This window comes from Ciconia boyciana, chromosome 3 (genome assembly GCF_034638445.1).
Source record: "Ciconia boyciana chromosome 3, ASM3463844v1, whole genome shotgun sequence".
Taxonomy (NCBI): domain Eukaryota; kingdom Metazoa; phylum Chordata; class Aves; order Ciconiiformes; family Ciconiidae; genus Ciconia; species Ciconia boyciana.
The window spans coordinates 79505204-79529457 of NC_132936.1; the positions used below are offsets into that span (position 1 = coordinate 79505204).

The following is a 24254-nucleotide window of genomic DNA, read 5'->3' on the forward strand; positions in this document are numbered from 1 at the left end:
GGTTTAACTCCAGGATCCTCTCAGCAAAGCGTATGGGCCTCTGAGTGTGAGCTAAAGAGCAGTCTGGGACTTTGAAATGTGCTTGAGATCCCATTTGCTCTCAGTGGGAATTGGGCAGCTAACTTCTTTAGGCCTTTGTTCCTATTTACATCCTCCAACTAAGCAGCAGTGGCATATTCACCTCCCTGGTGGGTAGGTCAGAAAGAGGGAGGAGGGGTCTAATTTTATAAACAGTGATGCTTACTAAGGCTCACTTGTGCTCATTAGTCCAGGTCCAGAGCCATAAGCACTGTTTCCTAAATTGTTTTATATACGGGAATCCAGCTAAAAGACAAAAGCGTTCTTAAAATTAAGATAGAAGGGGTTTGGGCTTGCTTACCTACCTTTATGATATAATTTATATAGGGGCAATGGTATCAGTGTACATGAACTCAGAGAAAGGACATGGCATTTTCAATGTTGCTCTAGGTGATTAGATGGCATTAAAAATTACCTTTCCATATGAACCTTGTCCTAATACTTTCAGCAGCTCAAACTGAGAAGGATCTGCTTTTTCAAAACCTTCCTTCACATGATGACTGATGTCTATTTCCTTCACAATACCTTCTTCCTGCAAAGGAAACAATAAAAAACAAAATGCCCAAATCAGAGCTGTTATCCTAAGGAAACATATTGTTTATTAAAATCTCATCTTCTGAGATGCTACAATCATGTATGAAATTTTGAAAATAGAAACAAATGTTTGTCCAAATATTCCATGTGCCGGTTACTGGCTGGGGAGGGTAGTGTCAGGACATCCAGGCCTGCTGCTTCTGTTTATTGAGCCTCAAGATATGACTAGTTAAAGATAGAATATGCAAGCTGAAACACAGAAATACACAGCAGAACTTGGCGTGCCCATCACAGACCTTGCTGGCAGAGTGGCATATACTCAAATCTGTACTATAGGGGCTCCAGCACACTTCCCTCCACATACTTTCTCATTCTCCCTCAAAGCATCATTTAAATTCATCTTAAAGAGCTCCCTTAATCTTAAGCAGCAATTCTTCTTATCACTAGAAAATAAGCAAAAGGCATTGCTAAAAGTGGCTCTCCCTGTTTACCTTGAACAATGGAAAGTTGCTACCAGTAACCTTCTAAATAGAAAACAAATTAATGATTTAGATGTGAAAATGGGGTGGTGGTGGAAGGAAGAATGACACACACTTCATTGCTTGCACGAATTAGCTTTAAACACTTTGTATTTTCCAGGTTCTTTTGTTAAAATATTTCTATTGCACATTGTTCAAAGACACCAGTTGAACTAGGACTTTTATCTCACAAGCAGTGACATATGGCATTTGGTTCAGTTGTTTGTTTTATGTTATTATGGCATGTTCCTCTACAAAGAGAGCGACTGGGTCATGTGAGACCCAGAGGGACTACGTAGAGTTTGCAGCAACCCAGAAAGTCATTAGGCTGAAAAGAAACCTGGAAGAAAGGACCTGCTCTTCAAGGACATAGGGATGAGGGAATATAATATTTGCACGCCTTTTTATTTCTGTAGTGTTTTGTACACCTGAATTTTAGCTTTTTTTCTATTAAAACTACTTGTTCTAACTTCTCTACAACTAAAATGTGGATTTTGAGTACAAAACCTTTTTGTTTCATACCCAGGACTAATGGAATTGCTTACTGAAGAATAGGTTTGAATATTTTTGCACCCAACAGAAATAATTGGAATCTCATAAGCATTATTTTTAAATGGAATTTTGCTGCAATTATCTTTTTTCCCCAAGAAAAGATCTTGATAAAACCTAGAAGTATAATATTTGTTTCCCATTCTTAAAAATGCATGTGAGGAGAATAGGAATAATGTCCTAAAATGAAAATGCATTCACAAAAACATTTGGCCAAACCACATTCATTTACTAACCAAGAATAAATCTGATTCCCTTCTCCTCCAGAAAAATTGCTATCACTTTCTACCATCTGTAATTCATCCGATGCATGGCTAGCATTACCCATACTGCTCTCTATCTGTAGCTCCCTCCCTCCCTCCTCTTCCCTACCCTGCCTCTTTACACTCATGTACTTTAGAACAGGGACTATATCCTCTTCGTTTGGAAAGCTTCCTCTACTTTGTGCGTGCTACCAGAGTCACGGAAAATGATCATCATCTGACAGCAACTCATTTTTCTGATCCTAATTCCTCTAGTTTAATGTTTGCCTGAAAGGCAATGCTTGAAACCAATGACCAGTTTTCACAGAGAGATTTAAGGGTTTTCTAAGCACATAACTGCCAGGATCTCTCCTCTTGTTTTTCTGGCTTTAATTGCTGTGGGAGACAGAGTATCTTTTTGATATTAAAAACATTCATTTTTTCAATTTTTTCTTCGTGACAGAAACAACGTGACTGATACAAATTCGATACACTGCATTAGCTGTTTCCTAAGGAAACCAGGAATAACCCATGTGCTGTTATCAAAGGCTCCACCAAGTTCTGAAGTGATGAGCTTTCATACTGAGGGACATGCATCTTTATGTAAACTGCCTGCAGCTGAGAGACTTGCACACTGGTCAGAACATTATTTCGAGCTTAGCCCACCCTGCCACACTACAGCTTAGGTGAAGTATGTGGACTGCAGGGCTCACAACTCATCCTGCTCAGCAGTTAATTACTAAGACTAAAAATGACTCTCCTTGGAGTCAGCCCCCTGCCCTGAATCACCCCTTACTCTCTACACCAGACCTCGTGTCCTTGGCACTTTGCTCTCCATTGAGCACAGGCAGAGTTTGGGAGGATTGGCTTCTGCAAGCCAGTCTCTGCGTGTGGATGCCCCCCTGACAACTACCGTATGATGAAAATATTGCACGATGTTTTCTCAAGTCAGTGCAGCTTGAGGGCACCCAGTCACCATTTCACAATTTTGCCCATCTCCGTTTTGCACAGAAGCACAGCACAGCAAGGACCATCCATTAGAACCAGGTGAAGCAGGAGGTAGATCCAAATTTTGCAATATATTCGGGAGACAAAGCTCTGAAAAAAGAAACTAACCCCAATTTTATGTACAGCAGATATCTTCCTCAGATTTACTTCCCCTTTGAGCTGACACCTCGATCTCGAAAACTGTGGATGAGATCTACCACCTTAAGGGAACAGCAAAACCCTTTTTAATTCAGTTAGATTGTATTTCAGCCTGAACCATGGAGTCATTTCAGCTATATTCGCAAGTTTAGATGATGCGTGAGTTTCAATTTATCCATTCATATTAGTCATCAAAGTCACAGGCCTACAACCTCAAGCATATTTCTTATTGTGTTATTAAATTTAATATAACCTCTTTAGGTTCATGAAATGTGTTCAGTTACAGGAATATATTGGAAGTATTAAAGTGATGATAATTCAGCTTGCTGGAAGAATGCTTAAAAAATTCTAGCATTCCCAGAGAACAGCATAATTAATTCATAAGTTGCAATAAAAACAACACTTTAATTACCTGCATCTTTAATTAAAATCTCAGAAAAAAGATTATTTAAAAAGAATAGGACCTAGGAGTGTTTATCAGAGAAGCACAGATCTTAAAGATAGAAAAAAAAAAAAAAAACCTGTTTAGATTATATAACTTCATAGAAATATAAAAACATTGGTTAGAAGGGGCTTCTGGGGGTCATCTAACCCAACACTCCTGCCCAAAATATCATCAACACTTGATCAGGCCAGCTGTTTTTTGTCCACTGTGGTTCTCAGTGTCTCAAACAATGAAGCTTGAGCCACTTCCTACGAAAGATTATTCTCTTCCGATTTGCCTAGCTCAGAAATGCCCCCAGCCATGCCGAGCTGCCTGCTCCACAGGTCCTTAGGAGGAAGCAGGATATTTTTCTAGGAAGGTAGGATTTCCTGTGGATTTCCTGTCGTCTCCTCACTAGAACTGGGCAGCAAAGCAGGACTGAAGAAAAGCATGCCAGACAGCTTTTTTTTCCACTGATCATCACTACAGTGGTGTTACTTGTGAGCTGTCCAAGACGTAGATAGTATTTTAGCTGGTATGACAAATCCAATTCCCACTGGAGCAAAAAGCCAAATTGTCAGTACTTGAGACTGAAGATGGACGCAGCCCCTTAAAGGAAATATATGCTGACGTGTTTGCACACATGCAGTCATTTCCCTTGCATGTATTTCTATACTCTTATTACTTATTTTGCTGCATGAATTCTGGAATTACTTCTGTTTGTTTGCTTTACGTTACTAGAAAAAAACAACCAAACAACCCAACAGTTTTACAGTTCCCTTTTAATATTCTTACTTACTTGGGATTTTCCCCTATCATTTATGTCTGTTGAAGTCTCCCTATATTAAACTAATATGGAATGTGGCATAATTTTTCTTAGGTACTGAAGATCAGAGTGAAACCCAAACTATCAGGGTGCAAGCATTGTGGGCAGATCTCCCAACTATTTTTGCTCTGAGTTGCATCTTAGGGACTTCTCTAACATGGATTTTTTTTCACTGGTCCAGCAAGTGCAGCATATCTGCATTAGAAATTTGTATAACAACAATAAAACTGAGGCAAGAGATTCACAACAGAGATGAAGCCTGCACACTGAAGAAGCTGTTTTGATGGAGAGGATTTCACTCTGGAAAAAACCATGAGCCAACTTCCAAAATGGTTTTGATCAGTGAAGTTGGTGGAGTCAAAAATGAATGTTCCATAGTTTGGTCTTGCAACAGCTGTGCACAGCAGCCCAGGCTCTTGCTCCCTGCTGACTTGTCCCGACACTGCATTAGCAGGAATGCTTGACTTGATGAAGCCTCATCTTTTGTAAACTTCTCTAAATATTTATGTTTGCACAAAAAGCATCATCCTGTGACAAAAGTGAGATGCATGTTCTTGGCAGCTTGAAGAAACCACATACTCGAGCAGCACAGGCAAAGGGAGGGAGGGCAATGAACTGGAATACATGATGAAAGAAGAATAGAGAGTGCTTCTCTGTGCTAATAAAAGAAAGACCTGTTCAGGGCCTGGTTCTATATTGCATTATTCACTTAAAGGCTTTCCTGCAAGCCCCCCAAGTTGGCAGAAGTTGTGGACACAGAAGTAACCCAGTATTTGAATGGAAAGGCCATTTTCCTCTCCTTTCCTTTGGAACATAGGAGAACGCAGCCTCTGTTCTTGCCCTGTGACTGTGGATGGCACAGACACATCTGTTTTGGTGCTTCCCAGAGGCAGCTGCTCCCTGTAGTACTGATCTCAGCTCACTTCCAAGATTTCCTCATGCAGATTTTGGAGAAAGAGATGCACTAATGCTCGGTGGCTGCCAGAGAGCAACCACAGACAACTCTTCCAACTGCAACAATACTTCCTGACTCACTCTCATGTGGCTGAGTAGGATTGGGAAGCATAGAGGTATAGACCTAGGAATGGGGTACAAGAAGTCATGCAAAAGGGCAGGCCTTCCCGGAGAGTAGCTCTTTTCTCTTCCGCTCCACAGCTTCTCAGCAAACATTGTGGAAGGAATGCTTCCTAGAAAACTGAGAGGTTTAACCCCTTTTGGAGCCTTGTCTGGCTGTTCCCCAAGAGGTTTCTGAAGGAGCAGAGCTAAGGTCATCCTCAAATCCAGAGACCACCTTAATTATGCCCAATGTATTTCAACCACATGCAAACCTTTCCTCACCAAGACTTGCTGAAATGGTCTGAAACATCTGGAGAGGGGGGTCATTCCAGAATCAACTACTTTTAGCAACAGACAATTTTATGCAACCATATCACATGGGAAAAAGTTATGGTGCTAATGTAAGGTGACTATTGTTTTGCAAAATCAGTGAGACAGGATTCTTATTTTTATTCCTTGCCTGGCTATATCCCCACTAGCACAGGATCAAGACTGCCGTGCAGGTATGGCCTTAAGGAAGGGTAAGCTTCATGTTCCAGTAAAAATATGTGCAGTTTTGATGTGCAAGTTCTCCAGTCTTCAGACACGTTGGGCTTTCATGCTTTAGGGATTGAGGTCAACGAAGAAATAAATGAAAATGTGGCAAGAGGAAATAAGAAATAATTGCAACTCTAAAGAGACTCTACGGTTTGAGAGAATCGTTATTGATCTATAGCATATGCTCAAAATACAGACTTTATTTTGTTACCAGTCTTGCCATTTGGCAGGTTACCACCTAATATAAACCCAAATCACAACTATTTAACTTTCAAAGTATCACAAGCAACACAACATTCCAAAATAATACTGTTCATTAGGAAAGCATGTTTAAAACTCTAATGTGGGAATAGTTAGGACAGGATATATCTGATAGAGATGAGGCCAGGTTTCCACCTCTCTTTCACAGGTTCTAATCTGGTTCAACCCATAGGAGAGTAATTTTTGTCAAGACATAATAGGCTATTCAAATGCTGCCTAGTGCAGGAAATGAATTGCTGGCCTGTGTTCAGTTCTTTGAGAACAAGTATCCACATTAAAAAAAAAACATATAGGAGCATTTTCATTAGCCTCTTCCCAAGCCAGTCTCCAGCAGCTGGAGTAAAATTTGAAAAAGAAATCTTTCATTTTAAATGGTTTGTAATCCAAGTTCTGGCTTCTGTTGTGGTCTGGATAGATGTAAACTGAGCAATAATACCGTAACTGGGTCTGGTTGTTTTGTCCTCTACTGTCAAATTAACATTTGCTTTAGCAACAATGGATTGGACTTATTGAGCCCTTAGAGAAGTACGTGGAACTCACAGTGAATTCACTGCACATTGTGCCAGGTCCATATTTGGCCTTTAAGCATAAGGTCACCTACCACCTCAAAAGGTCATATAGAGTTAAATAATACACAATAATTTTTGGAGAGGTTGGGATTTCTTTCCCGGACCTTTCACAAATGTGAACAGAAAGTGTTATCTTGCATATGGAATTCCACCAAGCAGGTCAAAACCTAGTGGAAAACAAAAACCTTAAGAGCAATTTCTGTGGAGTGCAACACCATCAGTCCCTGTTAAATCCAGCAGACCTTTTTCCAAAGAGAAAACCTATTACACTCTCTTTAGCACCCCTCTCCAGCTCTAACTTTTTATACTACATTTTTTTCTTTCTTCTCCCTAATGCATGTCTCTACAGTTGAGGTTCAGCTGAAATCAAACAAACTAAATGTGGAGAAAGGAATCACAGAGAGCAAAAGCAGCGGATACAATCTACTGGATAAATTGGTGAAGTCTGTGAGTTGGAGGTTTGAGTATTTGGGAGATTTGGGTTCAGTCTTTTGTGCTACCAGATTTCCTCTGTATCTTTGATAAATCACTTAGGGTTGGACTCAGCTAAATAAGTTTATAGTACAGGAGACAATGTTTTGATCTAATCGTCTAGCCTTACTTTGCAGTCAATAGAGAGAAGCAGGCACTTCGTAATTAAAAGAGATCAGATAAAGTCACATCCTAAAAGTGCACGTTTTTCTCTCCTGACTCTGAATAAAGCCTAAGACAACTTGCTGGGATGGGGGCTTCTGCAATTGCATGAGATGAATACGTTTACTGTAAAATTTTGAAAAATACTTAAATAAAGTAGCATTGTGGCCAGATTTTTAATCAGATGCAGATACATGCCCTGGGAATTTTAACAGAACTTCTACTGAAATTAAATATTTTTCAAAAGAACTTAGATACTTGAAACATCCAGGCACTTAAAAAATACTCTAAGGTGTTTGGAGTAATCTAGGTATTAGGATTTTGCAGCTCTGGTAAATTAGGCATTATTTCTACTTCCTCCCCAACCTGAAAAATAGGAATAGTTGCTTTTTATTATCTTGTGGGAGTACTGTGATAATTAACACAGAACAAAATGTGAAATTATCTCATACTGCAGTAATGGATAGACAAACCATCTGAAACGTATCTAGCAATACATAATTCAGATGGGCTAGAATCAGATTCTCCTTTAGCTCAGATTGAGACATCCTGGTCTTGAAGGTTGGTGCTCTTTATCTGATGACTATAGCATCTTTACAGACTCAGTTCCTGACTAGGACAAATATATACAACACAATGGCTGTGAAGATGCATGAGGAGAACCATCTTCCTATTCAGAGTGCAGATATACATGAAGTAGGGGGAGACACTATTTCTTGATCTAATTTCTAACTCTGGACTCAAACCATTAGCCAGGGTAATTCTAATTTTTGTGTTAATTCTGGTGCAAACTGCAAAGGTTTATGTGCAGTGGTGAGTAGAAAGAGCTCATAAAAAACCCTACTGAAGCAAGGGGTTAAAAAAAGCAGAACAAAAGCAGAACCATCTGGTCACAAAAAATACAAACAGTTGGCCAGCCTTACTCATACAGCAGCGCTCTACAAATACTCAAATACATTTGTGAACTTTAACAGAAACAGTCTCAAAATGAGTCACACCATTAAAGGACAAAGAACTCAGCTATATAGCTCTAAGCTACAATAAATAAGAGCAGGAACATTTTCATCAACATCCTACTTGGCATGATTTACAGGTGTGCCTTTGGTCTTTGCATCTCAGAAGAGTTGTAAGGTCCACTACTGATTGTTCCTGCTGGTGAACAGGCAAAAGAAGAACACTTGCTGCTCATTCAGCAAGGAACTAACTGCAAGTAAGTCTGGATCCAGTGCCTAGAAGAAACTGTTGTTACTCCTATAAGGACAAGCATTCTTGTTTCCTTAGGATGATGCTATGCCAACCACTAAACAGGGTTATGAAAACTACGTGCAACAATAGGGGACAGTATACATCACCACATTTAAAAAAAAAGAAAAATATTCACTTTATAGAGAAGGCTTTCATTTTTTACCCTCTGCTACAGCTCAAGTCCTGCTCCCAGGTCATCTGGTCTGAACCACTCGTAAACTCTCTGTGAGGGGCTTGGGTGGCTCCCACTGGAGACCCTCCCAGGGGTGTCACCACCTCCCACCACTGCAGCCTGCTCACCAGAGCTGCCTGGCAGCTGCTGCAGTGTGCCAGCCCTCACGGGGAAGCCCTGATGACAGTCCTAATGTGATGGCAACCCATCACTCAGGCACTTCTGTTACAGGGTACAGATAGCCCCCATATGCCTCTGTGTCCCAGCTTTCCATCTGTAAAGTGCAAGTGAGGCTGTCTTCCTTTTTCATGGGGTTGCTGGAGTACAAGGGCACTGGAAAGACTATGAAATGCTCAGATACTATGATATTAGGCTCAGAGAAGAAGGCAGGCAGACAAAAAGATGTATCTGTTCAGGATACTATTCAAGAAATATAAATACTTACTAAAGGGCTCCAGTTCCCTTATTGCTGTACTCAGCTGCTTCACAGACTAGAAAAAAAAGTGCCTGATGTTTTACTAGTACATTTGAGTGTGAAATAAAAACTCCAGCTGCACTAGGAAGATGAACTGCATAAGCAAAACATATTTGCAACCATTTCCTCACTGTTTCTCAAGTGATCCAAATAAAACACTGCTCACCATAGCAGTGTAAAAGGCACCACAGCACAGTAAGTAGAAAATACTGTAACAAAGCCCTGGTGCATTTGCATGTTGATTTTAAAGAACTGAATCATCTTTAATATGCATATTAAAGCAAAAATACCAGGTTTCATTTCGAAATGTGAGGCAGAGTGGACAAAAGGCTGTAATAAGAGATAATCACATTACCGAAGTGTTGGATTAGTCAGTTTAGGAAAAATACCAGTCTGCTGTTTACAAATCGCTTGTAGGGTTTGGTAATTATCATTTTCTCTTGGAGAGGAATACTAGCCTGCTAGCACATTTTGTGTCCTCCCATTAATTAAATGCAGCATCAGCTAAGGGTTCAACCAGCTTGTACTTCACAAACTGGAATGCTGTTGCTATTATGTTATGAAAAAACGTGTTGTAATGGGGTTCATTATCTCAGTGGCATTTTACAGGCAGAGTATTAATAGGGAAATGGACTAATGTGAGGTCCTTATGGAATCAAGGCAAATACAAATTAGTTTTAATGCTACTGTTCACAGCTTGGAGCGTCAGTGAAGGCACTGAAGGAGAGAGGGTGATGGAGCTGAATCAGGCAGAGAGAAGATGGCAAAAGGGAAATTCTACAGAGAAAATGTGACAAGATTTAGCAACAACATGGACAGAGGAATAAGACGTGGAGGGCAGAGAGAAAAGGCAGTATCAAAAAGGACACCGGACTTACAGGACAAGAGCAACTGTGGTTTGTGCCTATGCCAATAGAGAAGTAAATTGAGAGAAGACTAGGAGAAAATTGTTTTGACTTTGCAAACTACCATAACTGTAATATTACACAACTTGAAATGCAACTTCTATCCCTTTTATGCAGCAGCTTAATCCCATTTAAATACCTAGTCATCTACCTGGGCTGAGGAGAGAGAGTGCAGGCATGCATGTACATACTGGAGCGATCCAAGGGGGAAGCTGGTAAGCAGCCCTGGTACGCCCAGAACTGCTCCCAGAAGAAAGGGTGAGAGCACGACAGGGATCAGGCTTTGCTGCACAGCTAGCTAAACGCCCTGGGCGCCCAGCCTTACCCAGTAACTCAACTGGGCTACCAAAACACAAATGGATGCTGTGGATCCAGGCTCTGCTTTAATTCTTTAACTTATACAAAAACTGCACAGATAAAATAAAAAAAAGTTACACAAAGTACCTGACAATACCTCATCTCATGTTGGGCTCCAGTTTCACAGACAAATATTTAACAAGGGATACTAGAACTGCATATTTATCTCTTCAGCTGTGTACTTTTATTACGTCCATGGCTAAGACCCAGGTCATTATTTGCAGAAGCACGTATTTTAGTGCCTAAGGACTGTTACCACGCACAAGTACTTGTCTAAACAGATTTTCAGCAGTCTACTGGAAATCTGACCCAGGAAAAGGCCCATTACATTTTGTGGTTTTGTGAACTACTAAGAAGCCTCTAGTTTAGTTCATGTCCCTCAAAGATTCACACGGTGGATCTCCAAGGAACGAGCTGCTAACTGATTATCACACATCCTCTTTTCTGTGAAGGTAAAAACTGTTTACAATTACAATGTTATGTAGTACTAAACAGAAGCATATATTATGTTTAGTTATTATTATTACGCCGCACTGAAAAGATGTGTATTTTAAGAATGAGAATAAACAAAATGCAGAAAATCCATCTGGATGCAAAGAAACACCTTTGCAACACTGTTGGAAAGACTCCCTCATTTCAAAGAGGTCAAACTGCTGTACCAGTCTTGCCTTTTTGCAGAGATTTCCAGCATATAATGTGCTTTTGTATAACAAAAGTGCGTGTGTGGTAAGTTTGATGGTTCTCAGCTGATTAGGATCTTGATGAGCTTATCATTACAGCTTCACAGGTGCAAAAATCAAAAGCTTTGCATAAAACATTGTAATGCCAAATTCCTAAATACCACCAGACAATTTTTTTAAATTTTAATTATTATTTATAAAACAATGATATATATAAGTGTGGAAAAGAGCCATTAAATGAATATGCTCAAATACAGAAATGGATCAACGACAGTTCAGCCAAAGCTGATCCACAATCTAATGAAGCCTGGAAGGATTTCCAGAGTAGGATTCATCCAAACTTATGTCTCTATCTGAGGTAGCTGTCTAAACTTCCGTACAGCTGACAGAGAAATGGGTGCTTTTAGGCTTTGATTTGTATCAGACAAAAGCAGGCCTCTGAAACAGGACTTAGTAAATGTGCCCCTTTCTCTCTGCTGACTGTAAAGGAAGGCTACGCTGATGAGTTCAGATACAGATTAATTCTCCCTTCCCACGTCCCTCAGTGACTCCTTCAGCATTGGATGGAGCATATGTGCTTTTCAAAAGATGTACGCTGCATTATACTGGATATTTCCAGGCCAGCCTTTGATCGACCCACCTTTTTCACTATGGATTTTCTACAGTCTCCAACAGACAATGTGAGATGCTCTCATCGTTTCATCTTTCTAGCCCGATGTCTACCTGTACCAACTATTGCAACATCCTTCTGCAGGGACATTCTTACCCTGCCTGGCTACTGCCATGATTTGCCACCATGAATCAGAGAAATCAAGGCTCTTCTTGGACATGAAGCTGGAAGCAAAACCACAACTCTGTGTCAGACATCATGCCAAACTTTCACACTGGGGGAAGCTTCAACAAATATGAGAAAACACCAGTTTCTTCAGTCTCTTAATTCAAAATACACTTTACTCTTTAGTGCAATCCTTGCAGTATTTGGCCCATTAGATCCCCTGACATCAGTTAGAAGACTGCCAAGACAACTTAAAACGCAGTGTTCACCACCACGTGCCTGCAGGCTGCGAGATGTGGCTTTCAGCTGCCCTGCAGCTTTTTTACTGTCACAGCTATGTAAAGGGACATTTACATCAAGTGCTTTTGGTTCTCATCTTCAGCCACTTTATTCACAAAAGCCCTATTGAAAGCAAAGCTACCTGATGACGAAGGAAGGCAGTGGAAACGAGCTCTTTCGGTTTAATCCATTTCTGTGCAGAAGCCTCCAGGGTTTTAAAGTATTGAGGATACCAGTTCTAGAGCAAACTCACTGCTCCACCCTCCATTTTACAAGTTGTTTTTTTTTTAACATACCTGCAAACATGCAAAAGGTCAAACTGAGATTACCAAGTTCCTGCCAGGTATTTTTAATGGACCTGTGGCTATTTCAACATTTTCCTGTTCTGGCTGAAAACTGTTATAACAAATCCACGTGGCATCTTAATAGATAGACAGTTTTTTAAAAAGTAAAAGATGATCCAAATGGCTTTACCAAAAGTCATGATCGGCCTAGACTCATAAACATTTTCCTGACAACATACGGCACATCTTCAGGGTGAAATCATGACACAAAGAGATTTACTGTGAAACTCAATGGTTCTGTGTTGGAAGCAGCAAACCCAGAGCCCTGATCTGTTCAGGCCTGCCAGTCTCGGCAGATGTGTGGGACAGTCTCCTTCTGGCCCACTGCGGCAATCCAGTCCCAAAGGATAAGGGGACTCTGCAGTCCCCTTTGCTGCACACTGTAAATGGACAACGTGGGGAGAGAAGACCAACCCGTATCTACCATCCCACTGAACAGACAGATTTGCTCATAAGTGATTACAGAAAGGTGTGATTACACCTACAGAAAGACCAGAGCACAGATAAAAATCTTTATCATCTTTGAGCCATCAACAGAAAGGTGCATAGTGCAACTTCATGACCTCTCCCACAAGTGTATCCCCAACGAGCTGCAGCAGTTAAGGGCTGCTGTACAATAAACTATGCAAGATTGTTCCTATGCTCAGAGCAGTCACAAAGCTGTTTGGGACTCCTGGAAGAGGCTAACTTTCCATTCAGAGAAAACTGAATGGGCACAGACTAAAGGAGTTCTTCCTATTCTACTTTTAAAGTTCATTTCAAATATAGCTTCAGTTAGTAACCTGAACAAAGGCAAATGAACAGCAAAATACAATGGTACACTTCACACATGCATAATCCGATTTTTTAATATCAAGCTAATAAAAGAAAAATGCTTTTTGATACTCTATATGGTGGATGCTATCACACAGATAGTCAAAATCACCAGCTGGCTCCACTGGGCTGTGATGCCAGTGAAATCCTTAATGCAGCTGGGAGACAAAATTCTGAAGAAGAAACTGATGCAACAGTATAATCCCTGAGGTTTTTTTGCCACTATCCTGGTTTCAGCTGGGATAGCGTTAATTTTCTTCCTAGTAGCTGGTATAGTGCTGTGTTTTGGATTTAGCATGAGAATAATGTTGACAACACACTGATGTTTTAGCTGTTGCTAAGTGGTGCTTACACTAAATCAAGGACTTTTCAGCTTCCCATGCTCTACCGACTGAGAAGGTTGGTGATGCACAAGAAGCTGGGAGGGGGCACAGCCAGGACAGCTGACCCCAACTGGCCAAAGGGCTATTCCATACCATATGGCGCCATGCTCAGTATAGAAACTGGGGGAAAGCTGGCTGGGGGGTGGCTGCCTGGGGACTGGCTGGGCATCGGTTGGAGGGTGGTGAGCAACTGCATCATGCATCACTTGCTTTGTATATTCTATTATTATTACTATTTTATTTTATTTCAATTATTAAACTGTTCTTACCTCAAGCCACGACTTTTCTTACCTTTGCTTTCAGATTCTCTCCCCCATCCCACCAAGAGGGGAGGGTGAGTGAGCAGCTGTGTGGGGCTTAGTTGCCATCTGGGGTTAAACCACGACAGCCACATAAAAATCGGAAGCCCACTTGAACTCAGTAATCCTGAACGAAAACAGGACACCAAGCAACAGCTACTCCTGTTCCTTTACAGATAAGGCATTTATTGAACTCCTCAGTGAATCGTAGGCAATTATGTCTTCAGTGGATTATAGCCTTTAGACTGAGTCTTATTTTATAACCCTAGCCAACTAACCATATCTGCACCACTTGTTAACTATATTAATGTTTTATAAATAATAGCATAAAGACAACTGAATGGTAAGTGAATTAATTCAATCAATCAGTAACAACAGGAAGCTAAAATTAATTTTATGGACAAAGGAAAACTAGACAATACTATCAGAAGATGACAAGTGAAAGCCAAAGAGGAAAGCTTAAACCACACAAAAGTTTTACTTCAAAGAAGTGTTTAATCAAACACACAAGTCCAGTGCTCATTTGTTTTCCCCATTTGCCCTGTCATAAACAATGAGCAATGCCACAGTTTTTCCAAGAAGCCATGGGAGGTCAAGTTTCTGTAATTTAAGCCAATACTGTAAGGGGAAAAAAAAAAAAAAATCTTTAATGTAAAACACAGTGAAAAGCTGATTACAAATTTGCCACAAATTTTGCATTGTTTGTAGTCTTAAAGTTATTTACATTTAAAACTGTTGTTTTTCATTGCTGACTACACAGCAGGGTCCCGCTGTGCCAAAGCAGAGCTCCAGTTTGCTTTGTTAAATGCTCAGTTTTCTCAAAAACATTATTTTTGGACTGTGTTTTTTCTGATTGGTTTTCAATGTTTGAAATGTTTCTTTACCCACAAAGGCTGAGTAAATTGACATCTGCTATCCTCGAACTTTATCCAGACCTTATAACTGAAACTTTTTGTACAGGGCAATATCAAAATCTTTAGTCCTCATAAAACTCCTCATGCTTGTGAAGATACACATGGATGTCATCAGTGAGTTTGCATTAAGCTATGTTACTGGATCCATCTGAAAAGTAAAGTAACATAAGAATTACAGCCTTGCACAGTTGCAATATCTGAACTTCCAGTTATATGAAGTAGTAAGTAAAGCTGGGTGACATATAACACCACTGTGTAAATAGTCTTTATTTGGCCGTAAGAGTAAAGAGAAGTAAAAATTCACATCAGCTTCTCATTTCTGTAACCACTTTTATGCCAACAAGCTGTAACTGTAAATTTTAAGGATACTGAAGGCTGATTAGGTGCATTTATAACGAAGATTCCTGGAACTGCAGAGAGCAGAAGAGCAATCTAAGCTATTTGTCTCACAGTTAAGTGTACCGAAAATAGAGCCAGCCTTTGGTACACAGGCTGCAAGCTGACCCAGGGCGACGTACACCAAACACATAAGTATTATAGGAAACGCACAGCATTATTTCCAATATGTTATTAAATCCAATATATATTATTAACAAGAAAAAAAATACGTCATGTATGTATACATGCATATACTGGGTTTTATCTGGAGCAAAATGAGAAGAAAATTATTTTTATTTTTTATAAAAGTTCCTCTGAAGACCTAAAGAGTCCATCATATACTAAACAGTGCCTATCAGCCAAGTCAGCTACTGAACACCTCTCCCTCAGCAGTCACCAATGAAAGGCACATAATCCCTTGCAGTATTTTCTTCACCAACAAACAAGCAAACCAGGTTCCTCCCCACCCTACCTGAAAACCTCCTGCCCTCCTTCCAGTCATCCCATCTCAAAAATTTGGGTCATAAGCTGAGCCTGGGAGAGTGCGAAGAGGAACAGCAGGTCTGGGCTGGGCGGGAGCTGGGGTGGGATGCAGCTGCAGGTCCCTGGGAGCCATGCCAGCATCATGAAGGGTGTGATGGGGAGATGAGCGGAGCAGCTGCCCCTCGGCAGCTCCCCGACCCCGGAGAGGCATCGCCTCAAATAAGTCTGCAGCTGCTCTGCGCTAGGGAAGTTGTAACCAGTCTCTTAAATCCTGACTTGACACTGAGTCGCAGGTGAGTGAGGTTGCAGCTCACATAACATATACCACCCCGGAGAAGCGGCATTAATGAAAGGAGCCAGGACGTGTTGTAATCGCGGTCAGCTCTGGGGGAGACGTAAGGCAGAACTCATGGGGCACGTTCCAGTAGCGTGGCCTCAAAGAGGTGATGGAAGGGTTTGGGTTGTGAAGAGTCACACTAAATGAAGTTGACATAATCTCCCAGCCCGCTGCAGCCGCACAACTGTTTAACACTGCAGGGTGATCCCTTGGCTATTATAAATGCCACAGAAATCCTGAGCAAAGGCAACAAACAGGTTTGTAACCCATGTGAACACTGCAGACAGGTACCAGGGGAGCTCTCAGACTTGGTCTCACAACCACATCCCAGCCCGCTCTGGGACTTGGAGAAAACCAGTAACACTGCTGGTCTAAACGGGGGCCATTCCCCACCTTCTAATCTGCTCATGGAAACTGCAAGCCCTAAACCAAGCCCGTTATAATGTCTACCTACACTAATTAGCTGATTATGCGAGACTAGAGACATGCACCAAACCTAAATTATATTATGGATAAAGTCAGGAGCAATAAACCTAATCACAGCATGAAATACTCAGGTAATATTCAGGAAAATCCTTCCCTGGCAAGGGCAGAGAAACTCCAGAACAGATGCCACTTAACGTGTCACTAGCTTGTATCCTATGTCCCTTCAACTGCCTCTTTTTTGTCTTACCCTATCTGATATTACACTCTTCTTTTGTGTTTTTCAAGTGCCTACAGTGTGTGCACATGGCTGTAAATACAATAAATACTATTAACAAATGGTGGCTATTACAAGATTTATAGCAGATATTCAGGATCCACCTTACGAATACAGGGCCCAGGTCTAAAAAAACCCCTCACTTTATTAATAGGCATAATTCTGATTTATGCTTTTAGCTCCATTACCAGCAATGTAGTAGATGTTTGAGAAGAAACTGCTCTTGTAATGGTTTTGCAGGATCAGGCCCTAAAAACGGAGGATACAGATGGTGAACATAAGATGCACACTGAGTGAAAACAACTCTCGCTTTCCACGGTGGCAGAATGCCAGTTAGTTAGAGCCTGCTGATGACGGTACAAGAAGAGGAGGAACTGTCATGCATATGTGCCAAATTTACCCGTTTAAAAAGTGAATTGGGCATCACCGTCTGTTGCAGCTAATCAACAAAATGAGATAAGTGGGGCAACAAATTATGCCCCTTTTAATCAACTAGCACTGTCATATCTTTTGTAAACAGGGAGAGTTTCTAAATTTGTTTTTGATAAGTTTGAAGCAGTAAAAGAAGATGGAAACATCCTGTTAACAAATTACTGGCTCAATTCAAAGACCATCAAAGGACTTTCTGCAGACTTTAGATCAGGATCAAAATACATAAATAACATCACTCCATAAAGGAAAGTCAAGGATGAAGAGCAGATTCATCACTTGGGTTTTTAAAAGTTATTTGAGAAAAGAATAAATTACTAGATCCTGATTGTGGATTTCCAACAGTAGGACTACACCATATTGATGAAAGCATAAAGGCCTTTATTTTACTTGCTGCTTGGCTGCATCAGTCTAGACAACAACCAGATAATGTTGTGTTATTTCACCTCTTGTTGTAAAAGGGAGTAGAAGGAAAACCCAGAATTCCACCAGCTTATCTCCCTTCAGAATGCAAGTCTTCTCTGAAAAAGATAAGTGCCACTGACTCTTTTTGTATTTAGAAGATAGCACCTGGACCATGTACTCCTGATGTGAACGTCTGCGGGGGGAATTCCCAGTGCTCCTGATACACCGTCCCAGCCAGAAGAGCTCCAGCACCGTACCCATTTATGTTTTTGCACTCCTCAGTGTGAAAGAGCTCAGTTCCAGAGTATAATGCTACACAAAGAGCAACCATAAACAAACTGGATTAAAAATGATCCCTGAAAGTGTCCTAGATATTTAAAGAAAGTTTTCCTAAAGTGATACAGGTCTGAACACATGGTCAATTAAACAAAAAAAACCCCCAGATATATAGAAAATGTCTGTGAAAATCCAGGTTTTCATCCAGATTTGAAAGCTCCTTGCACAGGATGCCAGTAGACTTTGCAGCCTTTACAAAAATCTTTCTATAACATAGTTTTATCAAATCCAATAATTAAAAACTAATTAAACTGAAAGCCAAATCAGAAGCTGCATGGTTCACCTGGTTTACAAAAGACTCGGAACCTTCAGTAATCCAGCTAAAATGATTTGCTAAACAAAACTACTTGACTACAGAAGGTGAATACACAACCTTTGCTTATAAACGCATAAGGTAACTGCCTGAGGAACAGCCCAGCATTGCATTAGTACTGCAATGTCCCTTCATATTTGCTTTCCCTCTCTGTTAGGGGGAAATTAAATTCTCTTCAGAGTTTCTGCTGCCATTGAAAAAAATCTCAACAATCCAAATACAGGATTTACTCCACTGACCACTAATGCCAAAGGCCCCAAAACCACTTACTCTGAAAGAAGATGAGTTTTGCAATTTGTAGCTGCATCTATAAAGCAATGAAAAATTGATGATTTCCTTTTGACTGCCATAGAAAGGACTGCTTTGTACATTTCTTTCCTCGGGGAATCCATTGCTATAATTTTCCATTGGAGAATTTCTGTATTCCTGCATTGCTGAAGTCACTGCAATGCTGACCTACTTTGGGTCATGAAAACCCTAGGATTAATCACATGTCTAAAAACAAACAAAAAATTAATTGTTACATAAATTTACTTGCTTGATTATCTGTAACTATTTCCATCAAATATTATGCAGCATTCTTCAAAACATTAAAACACACAGGCTGTAACGTCTGCATTTCTTCATCTATAACAAATAAAAGAGAGTAATCTACATTTCATTTTTCTGTATTGTTATTATCAACAGCATATGCACTGTGAACATCATCCATTGCAGGATGTCAAAGTAACGACAGAAACGTTAATCTAGTCTCAGAAAACCCTGCAAGTTGGGTAAGTATTAACCTCGGATGCTGTGAGATTATGCTGCTTGCCTATGGTCACACAGTGAATTTGACAGGACCAGGAACAAAGCCCAAATTCCCCGATTCCCCAGCCCTATTCACAAGACAACACTGATGTAATTGCTAAGTTTTAATTTAATGGTCTGTACAATTCCATATTTCTAAATCTCCAGAGTTTGTAACAGCAGGTATTAATGTTTTACTTCAGGTTCAAAAGTACGAAGTACACTAAAAGCTGGTTTTAGTTCAATGGAAATGAAATGGCCCATCTCAAAACACCGTGCTGCTTAGAGCATGCTAATGCTTACAGAACTGTATGGAAAAGTTAGCTCTCGGGTTTGATTACTCATGTCATCAGAGCTGGCAATGCAGAGCTCGGATCGGCTTGCACAGGGCTGCCTGGGACGTTTCCATACAGCTCCTCTTTACGTAAGGCAGGCGTAACCTTGACCCTGCCCTTGCAGGCCCAGCTCCCTTGAAATGCCACAATGAGAGGTCAGTCCCATTAGATTTTATAGATCTTCAGCGTATGTTCACTAGGTGGGATAAGTACCAAATGTGTGTCGGTGGGGGGTTCCCTACCCTACACTCAAAGGATATTCTGGTTTCCAAAAGATTGAGCAGCAGCTCATTAGAGGAGCCGTTACAGCATTCAACTGCCTGTTCCCCAGTCCCATTTCTGCTGATACAAGCGTGTGCCGAACACGTCTCTCTGGAGCAACCCCAGATTCTCTTTTTTCAGAGGTCCCGAGAGCCCCTAAATGTGGAGAGCCAAGACAAGCTGCAGGTACTCAACCTTTGGAAATTCATCGTTTGCACAGGTGGCAGAAGAAGCATGGAGAAGCACGCATGCTTCAGACCACCATACAGGTGGACAATCCTCTCTGTGTCCCGAAACTACCACCAGTATGCACCCAAAACCGAAGTCTGCCATTCCAGAAAGTTTTGCACACGCAAAATACAATTTCAAAATTTATTTTTAGCTTCGCTGTCTTCATTGTGCCTTCATGTCTCTTGCTAACTGACTGTCCCTTCCTCAATTGACTTGCATGCTTTATTGGTCTTTCAGATCTTACTGGTCCTAGCCATTTCATGGGTTAAGCCACATCTGCTCTTATAATTAGAAGAGAAGAGATTAACAAGTCAGAGATTAACAAGTCAGTCATTACCTGCAGACATTCTGAAAACAGCCATCTCCACAAATCCAACAGACAGAATCATCAATTGCAGTATTCCTAGAGGTAGACAGTATTTGCATAGAAAGAGTATTTTACTCTTATAAGTAGAACCCACAGTGAAATAGGTTTTTCTATTTCCAGAAATGTAAACGGCAGTATTTCAGGAAATAAACAGTGGAATTGGTGCTTGCAGTGACACTAAATGTAGATTGTGTCATGCTTCTAGTGATTAACCAATTCTAGAATAAGGGACTACTTAACATGAGGGAAAGAAAACCAGAAACATTTAGCCAGTAACAGCTTCAGCTCCCACTGACAATCACCTCTGCATGAACTTCTGGGACTACTTGCACGTACAATAGCATACATGTGTTTAATATCGGAGCCAGAGGCATCCAGTTATCCCGGTTACTTGGATAACGCTAAAATAAAGACATGCTTTCTTAAAGAACTTCAGCTCAACTGTAATGTAAGAACACTTTTTTAACCTCTTGTTTTGTTTTTAATTTGAAGAATCTACTTATTGGAAAGAATATTGTACTTAACTTAGAATCTGTTGGAAATTTTATTTAACTATCTTGGTTTTTGTTACAAAGTTCACTTGATCTATATATATAAAACTAGAATTAGATTTTTTTTTTTAACTGAGCGTGTTTTGAGAACAGTTTTTGAGCTGGGGTTTTATTATAGATCTTTCAAAGATGCTGCAAAAACGTGTTTTCCCTCATTTTTTTAAAATTCTATTTTCATCTTAGTTTGAAGGTAAGTTTAAAAAAATTAACATGTTGCTTTTCAAGAAAATCTCAAGACAAAAATTGAAGAATTATATACAAAAAGCATGATACAGTTTTCAAGCATGAATTCTGGGGAAGGGTTTATAAAATTAAAGCAACTTTTGAAAACTGTTATAAACATTATGACTTGGTGACTTAAAAGAAAAACCCCTAGGTAAATAAAAAAGGTCTGCATGGAAAATCATATTGGGTAGGTAGCTGTAATTTAAATTAGGTATAGTAGCAGTAAACATACCAGAGTAACAGGAGAAGACAAAGGTAAGGCTGAGATGGAAGGCACACATGCACACAAAATCTTCCAGACCTGTTGTTACCTCAAATGACGTAATTTCATAGCACCTCTCTCTACATGGGGAACAGCACAGGACAGACCAATTCATTCCTAAATTAGAAAAATAAGCCTGGACCAAACCACTTGCCCTGCCAGAGACCAGACTGGTCATGCTGCTGGAGACACTTGAGGTCTCACAGTGTCATCTGGATCGTGCTGGTGAGTGAACGCTTGTCCTGGGAAAGCAGGAGTTCACTGTGCAACCCTGTATGCAGCCACCTACCAGCTGACGAAAGCCCTACAGTCAGGGAGACAGGTACCTTGTATGGACTTTAAAAGGGGAAATCTTAGAGACCTCAGTAAATTTCAAATTCTTGGAAAATTTTGTGACAGCAGCCTAGAAATGCCAATGCGCCAATTTAAAATAAATGAAATATACCGACCACAATGCGACACACTTCTTTCAAAAGCTGCTGTGCTCATAAATTCATATACAGGGGTTTTCCCACAGAACTGATGTGGGGTCGATAGCCATTGCAGAAAGTACAGGCGCTCTCCTTTCTCCCCAGGACCGAACGTGAGAGCGCGGAGCAGATTCGGAGCCTCCTTCGGAGCTGAACGCGCCGGTCGGAGCTGTGGAATGACTGCCGGGGATGGCGGGACCATGCTGTGCTCCCTTGTCCTTGGTCAAGCAGAACATCCCTTTCTGAGCTGTTTGCTCCCTCTTGGGCAGGGACAAGTCCTGCTAGCACAGCAGAGAGGCAGAGCGCCAATCAAGAAAAGCTAAGTGAGCTGTAAAGGGCAAATACATACAAGGGGTGCCATCTGGCAACAATATAAGGAAAAAAAAGCGTTAAGTGGCTTATATAAACCAGTGCCATGAAACCCCTGTTATAAAGGCAGCTAAGGACACCATCTCTCCCAGCCTGAGGTGCCTCTGGCTGAGCACTGTGACAAGAACAAAATTAAGGTTACGCAATGCCTTGTATTAGGCCCAAAATAAATGAAGTCAGGACTTGCATTTTGACAGCAACGTGAACCAAACAAAGCTTGTACTGCTGGGTAAAACCCCTGAGCTCCTCGCCATTGTCATGGTGAACTGGGATGGGTGGGAGATGCGCAGGGGCTACCTCGGCCGCAGGAGCCCCATGAGGCGCAGGCGTGCTGGGACACACACAGACCTCCCACCCCCTGTCCCCTCTAGCCAGGCCTCGAGAGGCAGGTCCTCCACGGTCCACCTTACAGCATAGGCTCACCACAACAAGAAAAGCCCAGCACTGCCAGGGAATTAAGGCCTGAACTAAAGCCAGCTGAAGTCAATCAATGACTTCAATGCATTTTCAGTCAGACCATTGTAGCACTCTCTGCAGGGGTTAAAACCTCTGTGTCTCTGGTCACCACCACCACCATCATCTTCTGGTTCCTCAGCTGGAGGTAAACCTGCACTGTTCCCGACTTTTAAGGACTACAGAAACCAAAGATGAACACATTCATTCATTTCACACACCCAGTGTTTTCCAAACAATCCTGAAGATTGAGGAAATGGCAAGCAGACGTTCTGCTGCTTATGCTCACCGCAAAATACAGCGACCACAGTTATCCTGTTGACTTTGCAACGTAGAGCTGCTCAGCCTTAGTAACAGTGCCACTTACTGTCCCGAGGGTTCTGTGCTGCGGGCATCCGGTCATGGAGGAAAGTACCAAAGAAGCTCACAGCCATGGAGGTGCTTTGAAACAAAGGTTTATGCAAAAAGTAATGCACAGAATTCACCAACTCTTGAAACCCACTGAAACAAATTACTTTTGAAGATACTTCTTTCATCTTTTTTGCCTATTCTTGTTTAATTTTCCCCTTCAAGTAAGTTGGTTGGCCACGTGCAGCCTCTGTTACTGTTACGGCAGTCTGTGCTGGGGAGCGTGTGGTCCAGCCTAGTTTAGCAGGTGCTGGTGCCTTGGTGCTACGGCACCTTCCACATCAGCAACCAAACCTCTCCTGTTCCAGTTTGCCATGAAGAAGAGCTTTCAACTCCCAAAGCGCTGTCATTCCCCCACTCCCTCAACTGAGGATAACTCCAGTTACAGGTAATTAACCTGTCAATCAGCAGAGCTGTGGGAATACTGCCATTTTCAGAAGCACCCACAATGGCTTTCCCAGGCAAAACTCCATCTTCCAAAACCGATGCCAAGGCCAGCACCAAGCGTACCTATGGTACATTCCCCAGTGGAAGTCTTCAACTCTCAGTCAGTCAACCTGCGGTTCAGAACCTCTAAGAAAAGGGGAAAGTTAGGAAACTTTGTTATAGGAAGGAATCTGGCAGAACACCGGTTTCTAGGCAGTAGAGCTCCTGAAGTATTAATTGAGCTTTTTATTTTTCCTATGAGTAATATAACGTGCAGAAAATAATATATAAGCAGATAGCAAGGCATAACACACATCTGAAGAATATTATTTTCTACATTTTGCTACAAGTATAGTTAAATTAAGTTCACAATGCTGTAATACTGTGGTTTTATCTGTTGTAATCAATCACTAGCAAACTGATCCATCTTTACTCCTAGCAGAATTAAAGATTTTGGTAACTTTTCACTAAAGTAACATTTAAATAACACACAATACCAATTTCATACTAGTTTTCTCTATAGGGAATTGATTTTAAGACCAAAAGAAAAAAAAAAGGCTAATTAAAAAACTGCTACTGAATTTTAAAAGCTCTATGCAGTTACTTCAGATGATTGCTCCTAAATTCAGTAAAGCCCTAAAGATTACTATGTCTAGCAGCGTTATCATCAAGGGCAAAGTAACTTTCTTTTTCCTCTTAAAGAGAAAATGGA

At 40.9% G+C, this 24254-nt stretch overlaps 1 protein-coding gene across 1 annotated transcript in view; it reads right to left on the minus strand.

Moving 5' to 3' along the window:
* The window catches only part of RPS6KA2 (ribosomal protein S6 kinase A2), a 183784-nt gene that overhangs the window by 109864 nt on the left and 49666 nt on the right, over positions 1-24254 (minus strand). The window contains exon 2 of the mRNA XM_072856239.1: positions 494-610. Coding sequence (XP_072712340.1) covers positions 494-610 — 117 coding nt within the window. The remainder of the gene's footprint in view (positions 1-493; positions 611-24254) is intronic.